Below are 24573 nucleotides of genomic sequence, written 5' to 3'. Positions count from 1 at the left end.
TTTTTTCTGTCATTTCTTTTGTCATGATTTTTTCTCTGTAACCTTGTCATGTCGCTTTTTTTACTTTTTTATTTTTTTTCATTTTTGTCCCTTTTCCAGTCGCCTTTTTTTTTGTCAGTTTTTGTAGCCTTTTCTGCCGTTTTCTGACAGTTTTTTTCTCTTTTCTTGTCGCATTGTTTGTGACCCTTTTTAGTCGCTTTTCTATCGTCCTTTTTTAATAACTCTTTATTTGTCTACTTTTTTGTCTCATTTATTTGTCTTTTTATTTTGTCGGCATTTTCGTAGCCCTTGTACCCACTTTTTTCATAATTTTTTTGTATATTTTCTTGTAATCTTTTTTTGTCGTTTTTTGTCCCTTTTTGCTCTCTTTTCGTCCCATTGTTTGTGACCTTTTTTGTCATTTTTTGGTTCTCCTTTTTTCTGATGTTTTCGTCGCCCTTTTTAGTTGCCTTTTTTTCATCACTTTTTTCAACAGTTTTTTTAGTCTCTCACTCTTACCTTCTTTTTACTCCACTTCTTTTTCTACTGTTTACTATCATTCCTTTTGTCGTTTTTTTACATTCCTTTTTTGCATTTTTTTTCTTTTGTCCACATGTTTATCGCTTTTGCCGCCTTTTTCATAACCTTTTGAAAAAGGTTTTCTTTAGTATTTTCTTTTGTGCTTTTTTTCACTCGACTTTTTTCTAGTCTTCGTTTCATCGCTTTTTTGTCGTTTTTCTTAATCTATATTTTTGGCACATTATTTGTGATCTTCTTTGTTGTTTTTTTTATTTATCGTTGTTTTTGTTACATTATTTGTGGCCATTTTTGTAGTTTTTTTATAGCAATTTTTGACGTATCCTGTCCGTTTTTGTCACTTTTCTTGTCGCATTGTTTGCAGCCTTTTATAACAGTTTTTTAGTTCGCTTTTTTGAGGTCTTTATCACCTTTTTCAGTTGAACTTTCGTCGCTTTTTTGTGGTCTTTTCAAGTCGACTTTTATTCTAGCTATTTTTGCTATTTTTTCTGTCATTTCTTCTTTTTTTTCGCCAGTTTTTGTAGCCTTTTCTGCCGTTTTCTGACAGTTTTTTTCTCTTTTGTAGTTTTTTATGTCGATTTTTTGTTCTATTTTTAGTCGTTCTTTTGTAATCTTTTTTGTCGTCTTTTTTAATGTATATTTTTGTCTTTTTTATGTTTTTTATAAATCTTTTTAGACACAGATAAAGAATTAGCTCTTTATGTAGTTTACCTATTTTGTTTCTACTGTATTATTATTTTGTCTACGTTGTTTTATTATTTTACTTAATAATAATTAATTGAATTACTTTGTTTATATTGAGTTATGTAATAGACTTTATTATTATTAATATGGCTCTTTTTTGTCACTCTATCTGTTTGTGACCCTTTTTGTGGCTCTTTTCCACATTTTTTTTTGTAGTTTTTTTAGCCGTTTTCTGTCAGTATTTTGTTTCTTGTATTGTTTATTGCCTACTTTTTCGTTTTTTTGTTCTCTTTGTTTGATGTTTCTTTATCGCCCTTTGGTCGTTTTCTCTTCGTTCCGTTTTTTTAGTCGCTCTTTTCCGTTTTTTTAGTCGCTCTTTTGTAGCCTTTTTTATTGTCTTTTCTTGTTACCTTCTTTTAAGTTTGTTCTAACGTGTTTTGCTATTTTCTCCCATTTCTTTCGTCGTCATTTTTTATCTTGTTTCTAGTGGCATTTTTGACCCTCTTTTCTTAACGCCTTTTTTGTCTTATATTTAAATCGCTTTTTGTCGCCTCCTGTATAACCTTTTTTGCACATTTTTTATCGCATTTTTTAGTCTACTTTTTTTTGTAACCTTTATTACAACATTTTTTTTTAATCTATATTGTTACCGCATTATTTTTGGTTCTCTATCACTTTTTTATTGTCTTTTATATCACTCTATTTATAGTAATTTTTGTTACTTTTCCTTATTACCTTTTTTGTCACGCTTTTTTCGCCCATTTTTTCGTCCCATTCCTTCTCAAACGTAACCTAAGAAAGTATTGCAGTAGCAATTCAGTGAATGGCTACTTTCAAGTTTTCTCTACGTTCCATGACCCCTTGAACACGAAAAAATAGGTTCCCGTTTCCGTCTGACGTCTGTCGTCTGTGTCGATTTCTCTTAAACTCTCTCCAAAACTACCAGACAGATTGTTGTCATTTTCTTTCATGTTTTTATCATCTTCATTTATCGCCTATTTGTGGTCTTTTATTAACCTACTTTGTCACCTTTCTTAGCTTCACTATTTTTTAAAATGGTAACCTTTAGGTTAGGTCTTTATTTTTACGGGGTAATCAAAATGCCCTAATTTCAATTTTCTCATGTGTTTCGAATGGAATATCGAACCTGTTTCTAAAACAAGTAAGCTCTCTTTGTTAACAAGGTTTGTGTGCAAAATAAATTTAAAATATACCTAGGGTGCCTGTATTAGAATGAATCTAAACCAATTTGATACCAGTCAACCTTTCTTAAAGATAAATTAGAATTTTTATAAAATACACGGTTTTTATACGTTTGGCAAAGTAATCTGTATGTAAAGTGTTTGTAAATAATTTTCGATTCATACCTAAATAAGTAAATGTGACTATAATACAATCGATAAAGAAATTTCGCATCGGAAAACCAAACTAAAAACCGCCGGATAATTGAAAAAGCAGCTAATGAGTCCCCAAAATCAAAAATGGGCGATTTTCCGGATCAATATAGAGCACTCTCCGCGGTAAGACGATTAGACCGGGGTTATAATGACAAATAAAAGCTTCCGATGAAAATAAAATAAAAACGGCGAGCAGATTTCACGTTCGCGGAAATGGCATTGAGTCGAAAGAGCTATTGGAAAATGCAGGGAACACATGTTTAGATTAAATGAAAAATTAATCTCTTGCACATTTTCGAAATCCTCTTTGCCACGCCGACTTTCATTTTTAATATTCCATCGCAGCACTAACGCATAAACGGGACTGACGTTTGTGAATAGCTTACGGAAAACTTCTCGTAGTATAAAAGCTTTAAAGTGGTTTTAAACGGAGTTTTTGAAAGTATGTCAGGTAAAATTAACTTGAATCTTAGGGTTAGTTATGCATTAAAATTTTAAGGGGAATTATGCTTAACAGCGTCAGGACCGGTGGCAGCTTGACGGTACGAGATGATTACTTGCAATGATTGCATTTGTTAAAGCATTTTTGACTGCACTTGCAGGTGGAAACTTTGTTTTCGGTTTTTATTGATTGGAGATTTTCTGCATTCGAAATGCGCGCCGATAATCTTTGTTTCTGATTGGCTCGCTCGACTTGTCACCTGTCAATCAGTTGCTATGGAAACGTTGGTAATCATGTTTAATCGAATTTCAAAAATACCAACACAAGTTAAAAGGGTATCCACAATTACACAATTTTCCAGAACACTGTGACTACTTTACTACACCATGGAGGTGATGGAAGATGGTAATTTAATGGACAAAGTCCACATCCTAATCCAACGAGACATGGAGTACTACAAGGTTAGAACACACCCCAAATTTTGTTCACTCGAATTGAATATTTGTTTCAGAATAATCAAACTGTTCTTCAAGAAACAATTTGTCCGGGGGTGGCTGGAGGCCGTTTAGATTTCCCCAGGTCCGTTTCCTTTGCCGCTATGAAATTAGTTCTGTGGTGGGAAGAAGAATATGTTGCTGCCTACCGAAAAAATTCAGGCTTTTTGCAAAAGTGTGAGGTTTCTGATCAGAATATGGATACGTCTGGGGGCTGTGGAGGCATCGTCAAGGCTTCAGATCCGACGAAGTTTGTTAATCTTATTAATAAATCAGCGGAGCAGCTTTTAGGTGATTAGGTGTTAGCAAAGACAAGTGTGACGTTTAATCCTTTTGTAGAACATTTACACGTGCTCACACAGGAAGCTCTTGATCACGCTGATTTAACGGTCTTAACTGGGACAATCGGTGCTGCAACTCTTTTAAAAAATTGTCTCTGGTTTTATTTACAATCCATTAGTGAAATAAAGGGTAGTCAGGTGGAGTTGCTGCATGACAGTTCAAAGAAGTACCAAGAAATGGGTGAAGCTTTAGCTGAAAGGTTGCTGGATTTACATTGTAGGTTGCTCTCACTGTATATTTTACAAGAAGCTGAGTCTTTAGACTGGGAAAACCAGAAGGCTTTTTGTGAGTCAGAAAGGGGCTCCTATGTTATACAAATGTGGTGGTTGTATATGCAAGGTGATCTATTTTTATTAAATGTTGTGCGTTGAATTTGTTGTGGGTTTGCAGGGACTAAAGAGGATTTATGGAACACTGTTCCTCCAAAAATGGCACAAAGGGTTTTTTCTGGGATGTTAAATGAATCATTAACAATTTTAACGGTTCGTTACACTCAGGTATTAAGGTGTGAATAATTGAGGATTAAATTGTGTGAACGTTTTTTTAAGTCTTGTCCTTCTGAAGCCAGAAGCAAATTGCTTGTGGTTGATATAAGTAATTTGTTGTTGTGTATTGCTCAGTTGCTGCCTTGCATATGTGACAGAGCTGAAGAATTAGTTGGGCTGAACTTGAACAGCAAGAGTAAAATATTGAGGGACATTCATACAAAGTGTCAGGAATTATTGAACTGTTTAGTGTTGAGGGGAGCGTCTCTGGATGTGTTGCACAAGGTTGGTAGGTGTTTGGAGCGAGGTTTTTAATTTTTTGCATAGAAATATATTATTTTTGATTAAATTAAAAGGTGTGTAACATTACAAAAACCAGGAATGGATCATTTAAGTACGGTGATAAAAATTATATCAATTTTTCTGTGCTTAAACAAAAGTTCGATGGTAAATTTGGTGTTTTGATAATAGTGGCCGGCAACCAGTAATACACCCGTGCAACACGTTCACGTGGTCAGCATACTAACGACAATTTATTTAATAAACTTGGCTATAAGCTATAAACCACCACGAAACTGTGCCAAAGTCAAAGTAAATTTATAACTATTAGAAAATGAATTAGGCAAGCATTTAAAACTTAAATCATTTCTAGTACATACATTTAGTTATGATCCAGTTTCTTCGATACATAACCTAAAAGTGATTCTCCTTTTTTAGTATCTACGCCTACTGATTAATGTAGAATACAATGGATTAATTATTATTAACTACGCGTACTGACGCATACTTTGCGAAATTTTCAGATAACGTCATCGCAATTTGGTGGGGGTGGATATACAAATTTCGATTAGCGATCTATTAGGCAGATATAACCTCAAAACTTGCGCTAAATTTTAGAGTAAATGTCGCATCAAGGGCTAAAACTATTGGGTATTGTTGGGTCTCAATTGACATACACCTAGTAAAACTTTTGACTTAAACGGCCCTTATAAGTCAAACCGGCTATTGTAAGCTTTATGGACCCGAACCGCAAGTATTATTACTGTCCATTGTTGCAATAATGGAGTTGTAAAGTTGTAAAATATGTCAACTGAGTTAAGTTATACAATAGCCAGTTTGACTTATCAGGGTGGTTTGGCTTAAGGGGAGACGCTAGACGAGAGACAAGTTTGAATTGGGCGCCATTTGTTGCCTTAAACGCAACCAGCAATTCTTCTTTAAATCTACCTGACGCGCTGGGATAGACGACTACCGGACGTGATAATTTATGACAGGCGGCCCACAACATACCTTCAGCACAGAATAATCATTTCTCGTATTCTTTTGACATATTAATTTTAATATTCGAGATAATTATTATATTATTCAAACACAATTTAGACACTGTAGAGCAAACAAGGCTTATCAAGCCCGTCTATTAGTTTATTCGCCTAAATGTATTATTAATACCGTTTTCAAATTACACCAAAATTGAAAAATTGAAACATTTTAAATGAAAAAAATTGGTAAACCGAAAAATTGAAAAAACCATAAATCGAGAAATTGAACAATCTAAAAATTAAACAATTTAAAAATCGAAGAATTGGAAAACCAAAAAATCTAAACCGAGAACTTAAAAAATCGAAAAATCGACAAATCAAAACATCAAGGAAAACAAAAAAATTAACGGAAAATCTAGAACTTACAAATTGAAAAATTAAAATACCTATCGAAAAATTGAAAAACCGAGAAATCGAAACATCAAAAAATGGAAAAATTGAAGAACCCAAACATTGCAAAATCCCAGAACTGAAATACTTAAAAACTGAAAAATGGAAGGAAAATTGAAAAATCGAAAAAGTGAAAAAATTTAAAACTGAAATCTTGAAAAACTGAAAAATAGAAAGAAAATTGAAGAATCGAAAAAGTGAAAAAATCCAAAACTGAAACATTGAAAAATTCAGAAATCGAAAAATTTAAAAATTACAATTGAAGAAAGAATTGAAAAATCGAGAAATAGAGAAATGGGAAAATCAAAAAATTCAGTTGATCGAAAAATTGAAAAATCGAAAAATTTAGAAACGTCAAAAATTGAAAGCTGAAAAATAAAAAAATTTAAAAATCGTAAAACTGAAATATCGTAAAGTTAATAAATTGAAAAACTGAAAATTAAAAAAAAAAATCGTATCAAAAACTAAAAATTCAAAAAATCGAGAAATTGAACAATAAAAAAATCAAAACATTGAAATCCCAATAAGTTGATAAATAGGAAAATTTAAAAAAAATTTAAAAATCCAAGAATTGAACAACAAAAAAAATCTAAGCCTGAAAACTCAGAAAATTGAATGATCGAGAACAAAAAATCTAAAATTTAAAAATTCGACAAATTGAAAAATCATGGAACTGAAAAATCGAAAAGTCGAGATAGTGAGAAATCTAAAAACCTAAAACTTTAAAAATTGAAAAGTTAAAATATCGAAAAATTTTAAAACCGAGAAAACACAATATCAAAAATTTGAAAAATTGAAGAAACGAAATATTGCAAAATTCCAAAGCTGAAATATTGAAAAACCTAAAAATGGAAGGAAAATTAAAGAATCGAAACAGTGAAAAAATCCCAAACTGAAACATTGAAAAATTGAGACATGGAAAAAAGGGAAAAGCAAAAAAATTGCTCTAATGAGTTTAGACAGTACTTCCCTCGCTATCGGAAACGCGACTGCATGCCTATTATGTTTTTTTTTTACATTAGATTTCAAAGCATTCGGTTTTTTAGTTCCTGATTAAATCAATAAAATAAATTTGGGCATTCATTAAATTTTTTGAGTCACCCTGTATATCCGAATCCAAAAACTATGAATGGAATGATAAGTTACAAGAAGAGACTCATCATATTTTGTAAATTTTAAATAGTCTTATACGACAAACTTTTGAGCTGACGTCATCAATTTTTTGGAGGGGATAAGCAAATATATTTTGACTAAAAATTTATTATGCTCTTTATAACCTTAAAACATTTGCAAGATTTCAAAGCATTGGGTTCTGTAGTTCCTGATTAAATCAATAAAATAAATTTACGCATTCATTAATTTTTGGGGTCATCCTGTATATGTATGCAAATCCAAAAAACATGAATGGAATGATAAATCACAAGAAGAGACTCATCATATTTTGTACATTTTAGATAGGATTTATTCAGCAAAATTTTGAGGTCACGTCATCAATTTTTTAGACGGGATAAGTAAATATATTGTAATTAAAACGGTCCTGGATTAATAACAAAAAAATATTGTTCGTCTATAAAACAAGCTCGTCTTAGACAAAGTATTCGTAAAAAAAATATGTCGTAAAAAAATTTACGTATGCTGGTCCCGACCGCGACTATGGTTTAAATATTTTTTAGAAAATCCTGTCATGGATGTAGAAACATTTGTGACAGCCAAAGAGGTTTTTTTGAGAAAATTATGTTTGAATTTAGACCAAATTGAAATAGACACTAGGCAACAGGCACATTTGGGCAAAAAAAGAGAAATTAGGGTTACGGCTTCAAATTTTGGATGTATTTACAAACTTAGACCGACTACAGCAATAGCTAAAACTGTGGAGTCTCTGTTGTAAGTACATTTAGAGGTAATAGTCATATATACTATGGACAGCAAAGTGAGGAAAAAGTGTTTTGAAATAAATAAAAATATAAAAACTGAACGGTGTGGCTTGTTTTTTTCTAAACAATTTCCTTACTTGGCTGCCAGTCCAGACAGGGTTCTAGAGGATAGCAGTGCATTAGTCGAAATTAAATGCCCTTCAAAATCGCAAGATTTGTCTCCCGAAGAAGGGGTTAGAAAAAAAATAATCAAATTTTGTACATTGACAGGCAGAGTATTGAAAGTAAAAAAAAAATCATGATTACTACTATAGCCTCTAGAAAACACATAGTATCGTCACCGTGGACCAAACCTGGCGGAAACTTAACAAAAACAAAAATTATAAACACCATTTGACAGACCGCCAAATTTAAAATAGTTTTATGTTGGATTTAAAGTTTGTAGTTTATATACAAAATATGGAGTTTTAATTTGAATAAAATATAAAATTTAATGAATAAAATCTTATTTAATAATTATTAGTTACATTAATTGACAATTAATTGACTTTAAACAAAAAGACCACGTGACAACAACGGTTTACGCACTGTTAACTCTCTGCTGACACAATTTGGTTCCAAACCAGGGAAATTTTTTGCGTTACCAACTGCATTTGCTCCACTCGTACAACAATGGATGACGGTACTATGTATTTCTAGGGGCTATAATTACTACTTTCAAGTCCAGGGACAAATGCTTGTTACGGGTATTTCACAAGTTTATTTTGTTGTACGGACACCCAAAGGAATAAATACAGAAAAAATACTCGGCTAACCAATAGATCATTAATTTTCCTCTGATATTCCTATTAAAATTATTCGACGTATTTTGCATTAATTTGTGGGATATTTTGATTTTAATAAACACATTATTATTTAAACAAATTGTACCACTAACAAACATTTAATGACTCTACGCCCTGTAAAAAGGGATGTTTTATCCATGTGGGAATTTTCAAGCGATTCTATGATGGTTATGACTCAAAAAACTTGAAAAGAAAACATAGAATGGTGCTTTTTTACGATATTTCTCAGCCATAATTTTTTAGTAGATTGAACTGGTCTCTGCGCTCTAGAATATGAAAAAAGCTGCAGTTTGATGTATGATATATCTATATTAATATCATTTTTTCATACAAAAAACCAAAAAAATGTTATACCTCGTCAAGCGACTCCCCTTAAGCCACTTAAGTCATAAAAGTCTGCATCTTTTGTGCAGGTGGCGCTACTCCTCGACAAGGAACCGCGCACTCCGCTTCCGCTACGTGTTTCTGTGTTATTTAACCTCAGTTCCATTTAAGTGTTCAATTTCTATAACTCTGACATTAAACTACAACTGAACAAGTGTTAAAGTTCAAAAAGAGCAATAAATAACAGTTTAATTCGCCATTCACCCTTGTGAAATTTTAAACAACAAAGAATTCTTATCTGAGATTAAATATGATGCATTAATCAACAAAATATACATGAAAAAAAACTAGCAAAGATTTATAAAAACAAAAAAGATCTGGTGTGAAATAAAACTTACGTGAGGTTAGGGACTAAAAAAATTACATGAGTTTGTTATTTTGTCCATTCGAGTTATCGGTTAATTTTTAAAAGTAAAGTTATTCGTCTGCATTGTGGGCCCTTGTTATACATTCCCCCAATCAAACACATAAAAAACTTAGCAGGCAATCTGAAGGTTTAAAATGGCGTCGGACGAATGCGTTATTGTCTCCCAGAAATGTGACAATCCTCTCGTACTGTGCAAATAATGGTCTAAATCAAAGGAATAAAATGCACGTTCCACATGACCCACAACCCACAATGTTGTTAATTTGTTCAATAAGATTTTACAGTTCAAACATGTGCTCGGTTTGAAAATGCGCTTTCAACATGGCCGCTGTCAGAACAAAAAATGCACTTGATGTTAAATTATGCCACACTTTATCAACGATTCAGACAGAGAATTTACATTATGTTAAATTATGCTACACTTTCTCAACGATTCAAACAAAGAATTTACATTATGTTAAATTATGCCACACTTTATCAGCGATTCAAACAAAGAATTTACTTGATGCCAAATTATGCAATTATGCAAGTGATTGGTTACTCAAAACAATTAGCTTTGAGAGTGGACTGTTCCCAGCTTATCCCAAACAAAACACATGATAAATAAATAACACAAAATGTATCCAGCGTTGCGAGGAGTGTGCGTCTCGGTGATATAATTTTCAACATTGCGAGAAAAAATATTTCGATGATGTGATGATGATAACGATGATAATAACTGCCTAAGAGGAGAAATTTTAATCCCCCGTACCTCAGTGCACGATATTATGAATTCTACCACACTTTCACGATCTTTTCCCAGAGTGGGGCAACGTTAAATTGATTTAACTGCCGCAAATGAACTATTAGCAATCTTGTGTGAGGAATTAAGAAGTGTGATAATGTAACACTTGAGTATAAACATCCAGAAAGCTTATTCATAACTTAATAAACAAAGGGTGAGTGAATCTCATGAAATCTCCCGCAAGTAGGTACTTTTATCGGAACAAATTTCATGACTGTTAAATTGTGTTTGAATCAGTTAACGATTAAAAACCTAACATGAACTGTGAATTTACAATCAAACAAATTTACACCACGTGTTGGCGTAGGTCGAAAATTAGCTACGTGTGTTGAGGGAACTGTGGCGTCGTCGTCGTTATGATTAATTGCCGTTAAACAAAGGCTTCCCCTGTTTATTAACTACCAAACAAACTAAACTTAACCTAGCTTACTCACCAAGTGGTTTCACACACAAAAACAAACCAAAAGTGACGCCACCGAACAAAATGACTCATCTACCAAGCCAGTCAACTTCTACCAACCCTCTCACTAAAATTACCCTAGGAGAACTACCAGATACCAGAAAGAACTAAACGTGCAAGTTCGGTCACCACAATATTTTCTCAATTGAGATTGACAGTAGTTTATTTATGGACTTTGAACTAATTTTAAACGCTGATCCACTTCAAAAGAAAGAGGAAAATTATCATCAGCTAAATTAATATTATCATGGAATCGAAACATGAAGGGTATTTTATGTTTATTTTGCCATATATTGATGTGTCATTATCGTACAACCTGACCCAGGCAACATGATGTCGTCTTTTTCACGTGACTAAATGTACGTCATAGTGACCAAAGATTTCACGTGATATTGACGTACCAATGACGGTCAAATGTCTCGTCTAGATGACGTCATTTTCTCACGAACTATTGACGTGATGTACTGACGTCTTAGAGTCGTCATTTTGTAACGAATTATTGACGTGATTTACTGACGTCCTAGAGACGGCATTTATTGTCCATTTTAAGACGTTTTTTATATTTTGATTTTTAGAAAAAAATATGCAATAAATAAAACGCTGAAATAATTTTATTTTTTTATATTGTTTAGCTTAAATAAAATATTATAATTTGTTATAATCACCAAGTAAAGCTTAAACCAAAGTATATATTAATTAAAGTTAAAACAAATTATTAGAGTAAAAAAATTAAATTTACTACAATTTTGTACAACCAACAATGAACTTCAATAAACAAATAAAAAATATGTCAATTAAACAAATTAAAGATAAACCACTCCTAAGAACACAAACAAATCTACATACAGGTAATTACTAGTATAATTAGTATAAACAAAAAAAAGGATATTGTACAATATATAATCAAAAATAAACATTGCAATAAAATATGCTATTTAAAGAAAAAGCTGTTTTAAAAACACAAAGAAATCTATTTAGTTACAATGAATATTAAAAAAAAAAACAATAATAAACTATAGATCAGTCTTAAAAATACAAACAAATCTATTTACAAAAAATATAAAAAAAAAAAACTAGAATAAAGGGAAAAGACAATTGAATCGCATTGTTGAAGTTACTTGATTGAAAATGCACTGTAAAACCACAGTATATGTAATTAGTTCTGTTTTAACAATCATATCAATAACCTAAGTTTTTTAAGTTTGCCTCAATTTATTGCACTGAAAAGAAAAACCCGTTCGAGTGCATGGATTAATGGAAATGCAATCATTTTTTCATCTATGGGCAATAGCAAGCATTTGACTATTATTAAATTTAAGGGATTACAGCTTAAAGCAGAAGACAAATTCTGTATTTTAAAAATGGTAAATTTACTTGAATGTAACGGATAATCGTAAAATGGTTGCATTGACAAAAACGTACAGCCTATCAGGAAAATCTCATTGTCAATACTTTTTACAATGAAGCGAATGTATGTGTAAATAGTAAATTACCAAAAAGTATTGTAGTATTACAGGCATCTACCGGTATATAATATCCAATATTAATGTTATATATGTATATATGAATTCATTGTATTTTTTTAACTTACAAATAAATCTGCTTGTTGTAATATGCAAACATAATCTTGTAATTCGTCAAAATTTGTTTAGGTGTGGTTTTGGCGGCATAATTTCTATTTTTGTTTTCTTTTTCAGTTGTCAGATTTGATGACGTTTCCATGTTGGAGATTTTTTCACTCGTTTCCTTTAGCATTTCTTTCGTTTCGCACATGTGTTTTGTATTTGTTTCAAATCTAAAATAAAATTATGTTCATTAGCATTAGTTCATAAAAAATTGCAGTAACATACCTTTGCAATATTTTATAGCGCCTCATTTTCAAAAACAATCACCGTAAGTTCTTCATAATCAGTGATTAATGGTGGTCTTTCCAGCTTATCTGAAAAAACTCCTTTTGTTATCTACGTACAATTATCAAAAATAACAGAAACACGTAAAAATTAGAATGATTACTTTATTAGACATTAACTTACCTACTATAAATAAGTACAACCCACACTGAATGGCATAAATTTGCACAAAACTGCGTTAAAAATGAAGTGAGTAACGGATACACGAGAAAGTTTCGGTGGTTGAGAACTAGCTGGAAATATTGGAATGCTTCTCTGTGAAGTGCAATAAACATAAATACCGAAAAAAGGGAAAGTCCGAATGCACACCTCAAACATCTGATGTATTGTATAGTAAATACGGATAAGAATAAATTTAACAAAACTGAATATCTCGAATTTTTTTGGTAACCGTCATCACTTTATAAACGTCTTTATAAAATCAAAATTCGACGAAGGAATTCTTCAAAACCTTGTCCCGTTTTAGGGACAATGGACAAAGAATTTTTATGACTTTGTTTGTGTCGTTGGGTCTTTTCGCTGAACCCCAGATGTTCTATTTATAATTTGCCAAGCAGGTACTTACAAAATAACACTTCCAGAGTAAACAAGTTTTCAGAAATAATTATTTTATTAGAAATTATTAGAATGAAAAAACTTGTCTTTGGTGTATTTCTAATTAAGCCGTTGTATTTTTTGCTCTAAATATAATCAAGCATTATGAAGGTCACTTTTTGAAGAATACGACGACCCACATCTAATTGATCATATAATCTATAAAAAATGACGAAGAAAGGACGGCCTTTTGACGTCATTAATTGACGTCAGAAGTAAGTCATAAAAATCTCGTCATTTTCACGTGATTTTTTGGGCGAATGACGTCGCCGACGAATTATGACCAAAAATTGACGTGAATTAGACGACAGTCTGCTGCTTGGGTAGGGGGATTTTTCGGTAGTATCTAGTGAGAGGGTTGGTAGAAGTTGTCTGGCTTGGTAGATGAGCCATTCTGTTCGGTGGCGTCACTATTGTTTTGTTTTGTTTTGTTTTGGTGTATTGTTTGTAAATTCACAGTTCATATTAGGATTTTAATCGTTAACTAAGTCTAACACAATTTAACGGTCCTGAGATTATTTATATACAGCACTTGCAAGGAGATTTCATAAAATCACTTAGTCAGAACTCATTCTTTGTTTACCAAATTATGAATAAGGTTTTTGGATGTTTATACTTTTAATTCCTCACATAAGATTGTTAATACTTCATTTACGGCAGTTAAATCAATCTAACGCTGTCCCACTTTGGGAAAAGGATCGTGCAAAGTGGGGTAGAATTCATAATATCCTGAACTGAGGTACAGGGGATTAAAAAAGTTTTGCCCCATATCATCATCATACCACCGAGGCATTTTTTTTCCGCAACGTGAAAAATTACGTCACCTTTTCACGCAACGCCGGATGCATTTTGTGTTTATTTATCATGTGTTTGGGATAAGCTAGGGACAGTCCGCGATATAAACTCTCAAAGCTAATTGTTTTAAGTAACCAATCATTTGGATCAAGGATCATTTAACATAATGTAAATTCTTTCTTTGAATCGTTGATAAAGTGTGGGATAATTTAACATCAGATAAGTTCTTTGTTCTGGCCATGTTGAAAGAGTGTTTTCAAACCAAGAACATGTTTGAACTGTAAAATCTCATCGAACAAATTAACAAAATTGTGGGTCATGTGAGACGTGCATTTTATTCCTTTAATTTAGACCATTATTTGCACAGCGGTGCAGGATTGATCACATTTCTGGAAGACATCTTTTTGACGCTCTTTTTTTGAACGACGCCATTTTGAATCTCCAGATTGCCTGCTATGTTTTTTTATGTACTTCGTGCTCTGCAGTTCCTAACCTCACGTAATTTTTATCACGTTACTGTTATTTTATAGAAATTAGACATTTAAATGGAATTGAGGAGTGCGCGGTTCCTTATCGAGCTGACGGTCGCGCCATCTGCACAAAGGATGCAGGCCTAGGATAGAAGTCGGGGGAGCGGTCGGGATGACGTGACGCTGTCAGTTTATCTATAGCCGTGACTTCCAACCACGAGTTTGTCACCGTAACGGCCCATTAACGCGTTAGGGGACATGTGCTTGCCGAATAGAATCACCGTCGTGGGTAGAAGAACACCCACGACCAGGAGCCCCAAACTCCGCTCGTACTACAACGTCCCCTATGGGTAATTCCACTGTGCTCTAGAATGAAATTGACACAGCTCGAACGCCACACTCTTATAGCGCTCTGGTACTGCTGCCGGTGCATAGTTTTTTTATTAAAATTTTGTTCTCTTGTTGACTGCCATCATAATTCTAAATTTGCCGCCACACGTCCGTAATAACTACTTGTGTACTTGCATCCAGTTACTTTAATTCAAATTTTTCTTTGTTTTTATTAAATTTGTGATTTTCAAATGTTTGCATTGATTCAGAGCGTTTAATTTGATTTCATTCAAAGTAAGGCAAGTTTTTTTTTGCAGCTGACCAATAAGAGGTGTGGAATGATTTTGTGTCCTCCATATATTTTGTATTTTTATTTAGCGGTACTTTTCCAACCTTGGGGTCCACCACTTGCATCTGAACTCATTCCGCCATAAAAAAAAACAAACACAGTGTAGGGTTCCATTTTGTTAGACAATCACAGCCAAGGCCAAATTTTTCAATTTTTCGCGGACTTTTCAAACGTACAAGTGTCAATTCAAAGCGGGAAGTTTGGGTTATCACAATGACAATGTGTCATTATCGTACAACCTGAATTTGAACATTACTTACTATGTGCCTGTTGTGTTTATTTCGTATGTACTTTGTTTATGTGATAGAACTTTCGGTCTACGACGTAATCTTTATGAACTCATTTTGATTTGAAAATGAAGTTTTTCTATGTCATTGTTCATGTGAATGTTTATCTGCAATACGGGATTTCGCCGCCGTGAATCAGGCCACCCACACTGCGTATTTTCACTCGGCTTGCCACCACAGAGTTAATATTTTTCGTTTTTGTATGTATTTAAAATTGTGATATTAAAATATTTGTTATCGATTTCTGACGTTCATTTGATTTTTGAAAGCTGGTGAGATTTTTGCAGCCCGATGAATAAGTTCTTCAGACTTATTTTACAACTTTTTCGTCCCCAAGAAGAAGGTTAAAGGATCTGCCTTCCATATTTTGGATTTTGATATAAGGCCACTTTTTCATCCTTGAGGTTCACTACAGTTCAAGGCCAAATTTAAAAATGTTCGCGAGTTTTATAATTTAAAAGTTAAACGCATTTACCATGTTTACGATAACTTTAAAGCACTTGCAAGATTTCAGGGCAGTTAGTTGTATATTGTAACGAAGCATGTTTTCGCGGGCTGTAAACCGTTTTTTTCGTTATTGTCAAAAGCCGAAACCGTTCTGAGCTCCCCTCCCGGGTCGCCGTACCGTCCCACGCGATTTCCCGTTCCAGGGTCGTCGCCTCCAGGTCCAGGAGGAGGCCGTCCAGGAGGAATGACCGTGCCAGACGTTTTATTCTTTTTTTTTTATTTTGTAAAGTTTCTTTTCTAGTTATTTAAGAATTATCCGTAAGATTATTTTAGCCGTGTGCCTGGTGGCAGGAAATAAAAGCCCGATTATTGTTAAAAATCTTCCTCCGTTTTATTTTATTTCTTGTTTTCGCGGGCGCTCACCATATCACCTGAAGATCTGTGTCTCCGGCTTTAGAGCAACCCCGGAGAGGGAACTGGCGCCCGAGCACCGCCGCTCCCGACCGAAGGCGCCACCTCAGCCGGCGTTATTTTCTCAGGGGCACTAGTCGGCCCAAGGCTTGGCACCGAGGCACGCCGCCCCCACGCGTTATTGGCGAAATTCCGGACCGTCACCGGAATTTCTTCGCAATATCTTTTGAAATAGCTTTTCAAATTTAAATTATCAGAAGACGTTGTAACAAGAGCGGAATTTAAGTCCCTCGTGGTAGTCTGTCACCCTTCCTCGGTAATTTTACTCTTGACAGGTATACACACACCCACTATATTTCTATGCCTGAAAAACCTGCCGCATATTATACTCTCTACCCGCTCTTCACAAAATAGCCAGAAACTGTGTTCCGCTTTCGTCACATGATATTGTGCTTTTATTTTAATTTAATTCAAATTCAGTCTTTCTCGAATTTGTAATGATAATTGCATGAATACCATAATTACAAGAAATTAAGCAAGCCACATTCGTCAAATTTCCATCGTGAATCACCTCAAAAAATCCTCACATCACGTTTACAGAGCACATATGAAATAAACACAACAGGCCAATATTAAATGCAGTAGAACAACATCAAAAATAAGGTGAATTAGATGCATGTCTCAGGTTGTGCGAATAATTTACCAATAAAATCTCCAAATTCAGTTTGTCAAACGTTGATACCCAAATAATAACAAAAGCAACCACAAACAAATTAAAATGAATTATAATTAATGGATTATACATATATCCGGCTTTAAGGTTTTCCGCAAGGGTATTGAAAACGTAGACATTTTTAAATCCAAAAGCCTGGGACCCGCCCCATGGATAATTTTTGCCCTCCCTAACATCTTCAAAGTACACCCAAAAAACACCCTCAGAATGTCAGATTTACCCCCAAACATAGCCATAGCTCTCGAACTCACAGTTCTTTTAGCACAACCCCAACCCAACTGGGCCCTGCTACTAAAAGTAAGCCGACTCATTTCGTACTATCCTTATTACACCCTCCAGGTTTTAGGAATGAAAAACTGCAAACTCTTAAAGTTAATACTGGAGTTTTCTTTGGAAAATTTTTCCGCGGAAATCCAGCAACCAACAATCAGAGTCGAACCCTGCGGATTCTTTCTGTGTTCCAGCGACGGAACATGCAAGTGCATCGACACGTCAGTGCCTTTTCTCACTCCACTACACTACTACGACTTGATTGCGTCAGTCACTTGCGTTATTCTAACGATTGGCAGCAATGACGATTTTTCCGATATACTCTTTTCGGCGATTAGTCATCAACCCAATTGGGCAAAGTGCTTCGACCGCAGAAACGTAACCAACTTTATCTCCCCCTAGTTCCAAATGCGACTGTACTTAATCTTGAAGGTTTGGAACCAAATCAGACCACCCTGGTACGAATCTATCTTAACCTTCATCAAACCCCTTCTTCCAACCATCACCAGAACCGTCATCAACGCGATTCAAACCGGAGCGAGTATGTACCAAGCGATGTTGGTCATTCTGGGTTGCTACAGCCAGTTGTGGGACTGCGTGAACACAGTCTTACCCAGAGTATCAACCCTAATACAAGATCTACTCCCTGCTGACGTAACCCCATTGAACCATTCCGCTCTAATCCAGATACTTATCAGCGCTTTGTACACAGAGTTGTTGCGCCAGTCCGAGCTAGAACAAAACAAGAAGGTTAAATTTTCTGGTGTTCCGGCTGAAACTCCTGCCAAAGTACCAGAACACAAAAATTCAATTACGAGCTTCGAAGGGAGTTGTAGCTCACCTGGAGATATAGCGCTAGCGGTTGCCGAGTCTTTGTGTAGTATCGACGAAGACAACAAGCACACTGACCAAATTGAGGAGTTTTTGGAGCAGGTGAAGGACAGTTTGGAGATGTTTGACGATAGTGGTGAGGAGGGATCGTCAAGGGTTGAAGGGAGCGAACAGATCACTGAAGTGCTGGTTAGTGATATTTTGATGACGATGCATGGGAAGAAGAGTCTGAAGGTAATTGTTGTCTTTTGGTGTCAATAGTGTGAAGTTGCTATTTTAGAGACTGCACCACTTCATTAAAAATAATAGTGAGTGGTTTTTTCAAAAGTTGGGGATTAGTGAGAAGGTTGAACCAGTCGTTCCGAATAGAGTTATAGCGGCTAGTTGTCCCCTTTTGCATACGATGTTTCATATTGGGTATAGGTCCTTCGACCAGGTGGGTATTCTGATGGTGATATTATGATGTGATTTGGTGTTTACATAGCTGCTGACTGGAGAGTGGCAACCTAACTGGAATGGTTTGTTCCAAACACCAATGGGATTGAGCATTGACAGGGTTTGGGCACAAATTTCTCTGCGTTGGGAATTTAGAGATATAAATTCCTCGTCTTTGTCTACCAGAGACGTGCAGATTGTTAATCATTTAACGACGGTTTTAAAGCAGTCTTAGTTTAAATATTGTTAACTCTTAGTAGATCACTAGCAACTTTAGTAGTAATGATTATATTCCTGCTTTAAAAAACCACTAGAACTTTTAAGGTGTGAATTCGGAAAAGTCGAAAGGAAGTGGAGGGTGAAAAAGAGAGGAAATGGAACAGAGTGACAAATGTATAATGAAATAAACCACCCTTCATCGAGAGTGTAAACTCTAAATAAATGAGCTGATGAGATTGGTTGTTTTTTATTTTAGCACTTTTGACACGCATTTTCCCAAATGGTTCATGTGAACCTTGGCAATTTTTAGAATTTCTAAAACTTTGCTTTTTAAGGCGAACACTTCAAAAATTATTCTGCAAGACCAAAAACACATGATACATTTCAAATCAGCACGTCGAAATCTGTTTTTCAAAATTTTTTGAGGATTTTTAGGAAACTTTTTCAAAATCTCAAATTTCCTTACGAAAAATTCCAACTGTTTTTGAAAATTATCCAAACACATTTTCCTGTAGATTTAGACCTCTTGAAGTAACTTCAGGTTTCGTTTTGTTGATAACTCGTACCATTTTTTTGGAATCGTCCATTAAAATACAACAATGTGTACGATTTCCTAAAAAAAAATAATTTCAAACCGACTATTTCAAAAATCATCATCTCAGACCACAAATCGACAGGTTGGGGTCTATTTTCCAAAAATTTTTGAGGGTTTTTGGGCAACAAAAATAAAAAAAAGATAAAGAAATCATAAAAACTAAGGAAGATAAAAATTTTATCGTCTAAACATACTATGAATAAAAATCTCCTTACCTCTAGACAACGAATTTAAAACTCTACCTTCCAAGAGAATAGAGGGCGGGTGGGTGGGGCTAGTACCTGGTAAGATAAAACTAATTTTGGTAAATGATATAACCTCAAAGAAAAGAGAAGTGGAGCTAAGATAAAACTGATTTTGGCAAATGAGATCCCTCTGATAATATAGAGGGCGGGAGGGCGGGGCTAGTACTTGTTAAAATAAGACCGATTTTGGCAAATGACATACCCTCTAAGAAAAGAGAGGGTGGGCGGCTGGGGCTAATACCTGCTAAGATAAGACTGATTTTAGTAAACGATGTACCCTTTAAGAAATTTAAATTTGCCCAAACATTAAGGGATCTCCTTTCTTATGAAAATTTCGATAAATTTTCGACCTTTAACACATTTTCTTGTAGATTTCGACCTCTTAAAGTTACTTCGTGTTTCGTTTCTTTGATAACTCCTACCATTTTTTCGGAATCGCCCACTGAAATTTCGAAAATCCTTATCCGAGACCACAAACGCGCAATATTTTTCGAATCAGTACGTTGAGATCTATTTTCTAGAATTTTTTGAGGATTTTTAAGCAACTTTTCCAAAATCTCAAATTTCCAATCCACCTCCATTACGAAAATTTCGACCAATTTTTGACCATTTCCGAAAATTACCTAAACACATTTTCGTCTAGATTTGGATCTTTGATGTTACTTACGGTTTCGTTTTGTCGATAGGTCCTACCATTTTTTCGGAGTAACCCATTGAAAGATGATTTCTTAAAAAATTAGATTTCAAGTCGAATGTTTCAAAAATCATTATCTGAGGCCACAGACACGCTATAATTTTTCCAGTCAACACATTAAGATCTATGTTTCAGAATTTATAAGGTTTTTTGACAACTTTTTCAAAATCTTAAATTTCCAACACAATTTCCCTATGAAAATTTTACCCATTTCGACTATTTTCGAAAATTACCAAAACACATTTTCTTGTAAATTTTGGCCTCTAGAATTTACTTTCGATTTCGTTTCTTGGATAACTTCTACAATTTTTTCGGAACCGCCAACTGGAATATGACAATTTTTAGGATTTCTTAAAAAAATTGAACTTCAAGCCGAATATTTCGAAAATCGTTATCCGAGACCACAAACACGCTATATTTTTCGAATCATCATGTCGAGATCTCTTTCCAAAATTTTCTGAAGATTTCTAAGCACTTTTTTCAAAATTTCAAATTCCCTAATGAAAATTTCGACCATTTTCGAAAATTACATAAACGCATTTTCTTTTTTCCGGAATCAACCGTTGAAATATCGAAAATTTTAGAAATTTTCAAAAATTCGCATTTCGTATACGATTCTTTCGAAAATCTTGCTCCGTGACCATCAAAATGCTATATTTTTGGAACCAGCATGTCGAGATCTACGTCCCTGAATTTTTGGAATCAGCATGTCGAAATCTACGTCCTTGAATTTTTTCACAATTTTTAGACAACTTTTTTAAAAGTGAAAATTTTCCAATGGTCCCCCCTCCTTCAAATTTCGGCCGAATTTTGACATTTTCGAAACTTAACTAAACACATTTTCTTGTAGATTTCGAACTCTAGAACTCACTTCCGGCATCGTTTCTTTGATAACTGCAACCGTTTTTCCGGAATCGACTGTTGAAATATCGAAAATTTTAGAAATGTTCAAAAATTCGCATTTCGTATGCGATTCTTTCGAAAATGTTGCTCCGTGACCATCAAAATGCTATATTTTTGGAATCAGCATGTCGAGATCTGCGTCCCTGAATTTTTTCACAATTTTCGGAGAACTTTTTTAAAAATGAAAATTTTCCAATGGTCCCCCCTTCTTCAAATTTCCGCCAAATTTTGACATTTTCGAAACTTAACTAAACACATTTTCTTGTAGATTTCGAGCTCTAGAGAACTCACTTCCGGCATAGTTTCTTTGATAACTGCAACCGTTTTTCCGGAATCGACTGTTGTGTTGCGCGTAGGGGTTGGCAATTCAAACAGATTGGGCAGTACACCAAATTTATTAGAAGAAAATGTCGCTGGTACGGGTGTTGGTTACAATTATCCCTTGTCTGCTACAAACTACAACTACTTCTTCAACTACAAATACAAATACAACTAATACAACTAATACAACTAACTTCTTCAGGTGCGAGCCAAAAGTTATATATTGACAACTATAGTCATGTGACCGGCCATAGTTGCGGAGTAATGACATGACCTCCTTAATTTTGATTGAGTCGATACTTAGCAATCGCGGAAAAGGAAATGCAACTCAGCTTGACTTCGGACTCGCTTCCTTCTAACAACGCTTGCACATGCTGCCGCAGCAACCCCAATTAAACAGGATATTTCACAACAGTTGAAATATCGAAAATTTTAGAAATTTTCAAAAATTCGCATTTCGTATACGATTCTTTCGAAAATGTTGCTCCGTGACCATCAAAATGCTATATTTTTGGAATCAGCATGTCGAAATCTGCGTCCCTGAATTTTTTCACAATTTTCAGACAACTTTTTTAAAAATGAAAATTTTCCAATGGTCCCCCCTTCTTCAAATTTCCGCCAAATTTTGACATTTTCGAAACTTAACTAAACACATTTTCTTGTAGATTTCGAGCTCTAGAACTCACTTCCGGCATCGTTTCTTTGATAACTGCAACCGTTTTTTCCGGAATTGACTGTTGAAATATCGCAAATTCTAGAAATTTTCAAAAATTCGCATTTCGTATACGATTCTTTCGAAAATGTTGCTCCGTGACCATCAAAATGCTATATTTTTGGAATCAGCATGTCGAGATCTACGTCCCTGAATTTTTTCACAATTTTCAGACAACTTTTTTAAAAATGAAAATTTTCCAATGGTCCCCACTTCTTCAAATTTCTGCCAAATTTTGACATTTTCGAAACTTAAGTAAACACATTTTCTTGTAGATTTCGAGCTCTAGAACTCACTTCCGGCATCGTTTCTTTGATAACAGCAACCGTTTTTCCGGAATCGACTGTTGAAATATCGAAAATTTTAGAAATTTTCAAAAATTCGCATTTCGTATACGATTCTTTCGAAAATGTTGCTCCGTGATCATCAAAATGCTATTTTTTGGAATCAGCATATCGAGATCTACGTCCCTGAATTTTTTCACAATTTTCAGACAACTTTTTTAAAAATGAAAATTTTCCAATGGTCCCCCCTTCTTCAAATTTCCGCTAAATTTTGACATTTTCGAAACTTAACTAAACACATTTTCTTGTAGATTTCGAGCTCTAGAATTCACTTCCGGCATCGTTTCTTTGATAACTGCAACCGTTTTTCCGGAATCGACTGCTGAAATATCGAAAAGTTTAGAAATTTTCAAAAATTTGCATTTCGTCTAAGGTTCTTTCGATAATGTTGCTCCGTGACCACAAAATGCTATATTTTTGGAATCAGCATGTCGAGATCTGCATCCCTGAATTTTTTCACAATTTTTAGACAACTTTTTTAAAAGTAAAAATTTTCCAATGGTCCCCCCTTCTTCAAATTTCCGCCAAATTTTGACATTTTCGAAACTTAACTAAACACATTTTCTTGTAGATTTCGAGCTCTAGAACTCACTTCCGGCATCGTTTCTTTGATAACTGCAACCGTTTTTCCGGAATCGACTGTTGAAATATCAAAAATTTTAGAAATTTTCAAAAATTCGCATTTCCTATACGATTCTTTCGAAAATGTTGCTCCGTGACCATCAAAATGCTATATTTTTGGAATCAGCATGTCGAGATCTGCGTCCCTGAATTTTTTCACAATTTTCAGACAACTTTTTTAAAAATGAAAATTTTCCAATGGTCCCCCCTTCTTCAAATTTCCGCCAAATTTTGACATTTTCGAAACTTAACTAAACACATTTTCTTGTAGATTTCGAGCTCTAGAACTCACTTCCGGCATCGTTTCTTTGATAACTGCAACCGTTTTTCCGGAATCGACTGTTGAAATATCGAAAATTTTAGAAATTTTCAAGAATTCGCATTTCTTCCCGATTCTTTCGAAAATGTTGCTCCGTGACCATCAATATGCCATATTTTTGGAATCTGCATGTCGAGATCTGCGTCCCTGAATTTCTTCACAATTTTCAGACAACTTTTTTAAAAATGAAAATTTTCCAATGGTCCCCCCTTCTTCAAATTTCCGCAAAATTTTGACATTTTCGAAACTTAACCAAACACATTTTCTTGTAGATTTCGAGCTCTAGAACTCACTTCCGGCATCGTTTCTTTGATAATTGCAACCGTTTTTCCGGAATCGACTATTGAAGTATCGAAAATTTTAGAAATTTTCAAAAATTCGCATTTCCTGCCAATTCTTTCGTAAATGTTGCTCCGTGACCATCAAAATGCTGTATTTTTGGAATCAGCATGTCGAGATCTACGTCTCTGAATTTTTTCACAATTTTTAGACAAATTTTTTAAAAGTGAAAATTTTCCAATGGTCCCCCCTTTCTCAAATTTCGGCCTAATTTTGACATTTTCGAAACTTAACTAAACACACTTTCTTGTAGATTTCGAGTTTTAGAACTCACTTCCGGCATCGTTTCTTTGATAAGTGCAACCGTTTTTCCGGGATCGACCGTCGAAAAATCGAAATTTTCAGAAATTTTCAAAAATTCGAACTTCGTGCCTGAATTTTTTCACTATTTTCAGACAAATTTTTTTGACGATTTTTTAAGCATTAATATATGGTAGAGTGAAATAAGTTTTCAGGGCAAGCTAATTAGAATTATCTGTTTTATTGAAATCTAACACATAATTATGATTGCATTGTTAAATCTATTGTTACATTTCTTTTACATGTGTGCATATCAATAAATATTAAAAATAAATAGAGGGATTTTAAAAATTACATTCAAAGATGTTCTTATCGA

General features: G+C 34.2%; 1 protein-coding gene across 2 annotated transcripts; it reads left to right on the top strand.

Annotated features, from left to right (window-relative positions):
* Positions 1 to 3355: 3355 nt before the first annotated feature.
* LOC135129022 (uncharacterized) lies at positions 3356 to 19100 on the top strand. 2 transcript variants are annotated; one of them, XM_064056110.1, is made up of 11 exons: positions 3356 to 3500; positions 3551 to 3824; positions 3873 to 4041; positions 4096 to 4214; positions 4266 to 4372; positions 4424 to 4645; positions 17197 to 17406; positions 17449 to 17757; positions 17812 to 18444; positions 18491 to 18646; positions 18695 to 19100. In XM_064056110.1, the coding sequence occupies exons 1-11, from the start codon at positions 3426 to 3428 to the stop codon at positions 18878 to 18880; spliced, it is 2460 nt and encodes an 819-aa protein (XP_063912180.1). In that variant the 5' UTR covers positions 3356 to 3425; the 3' UTR covers positions 18881 to 19100. The 2 variants fall into 2 exon arrangements, with proteins under 2 accessions (XP_063912180.1, XP_063912179.1); XM_064056109.1 differs by having other exon boundaries at positions 3873 to 4214.
* Positions 19101 to 24573: the final 5473 nt, after the last annotated feature.

Source organism: Zophobas morio, unplaced genomic scaffold (assembly GCF_036711695.1).
Source record: "Zophobas morio isolate AGI-343-1 ecotype UQ-CSIRO unplaced genomic scaffold, CSIRO_AGI_Zmor_V1 ptg000014l, whole genome shotgun sequence".
In the NCBI taxonomy this organism is placed as follows: Eukaryota; Metazoa; Arthropoda; class Insecta; order Coleoptera; family Tenebrionidae; genus Zophobas; species Zophobas morio.
This window is presented reverse-complemented; position numbering and strand designations above follow the sequence as displayed.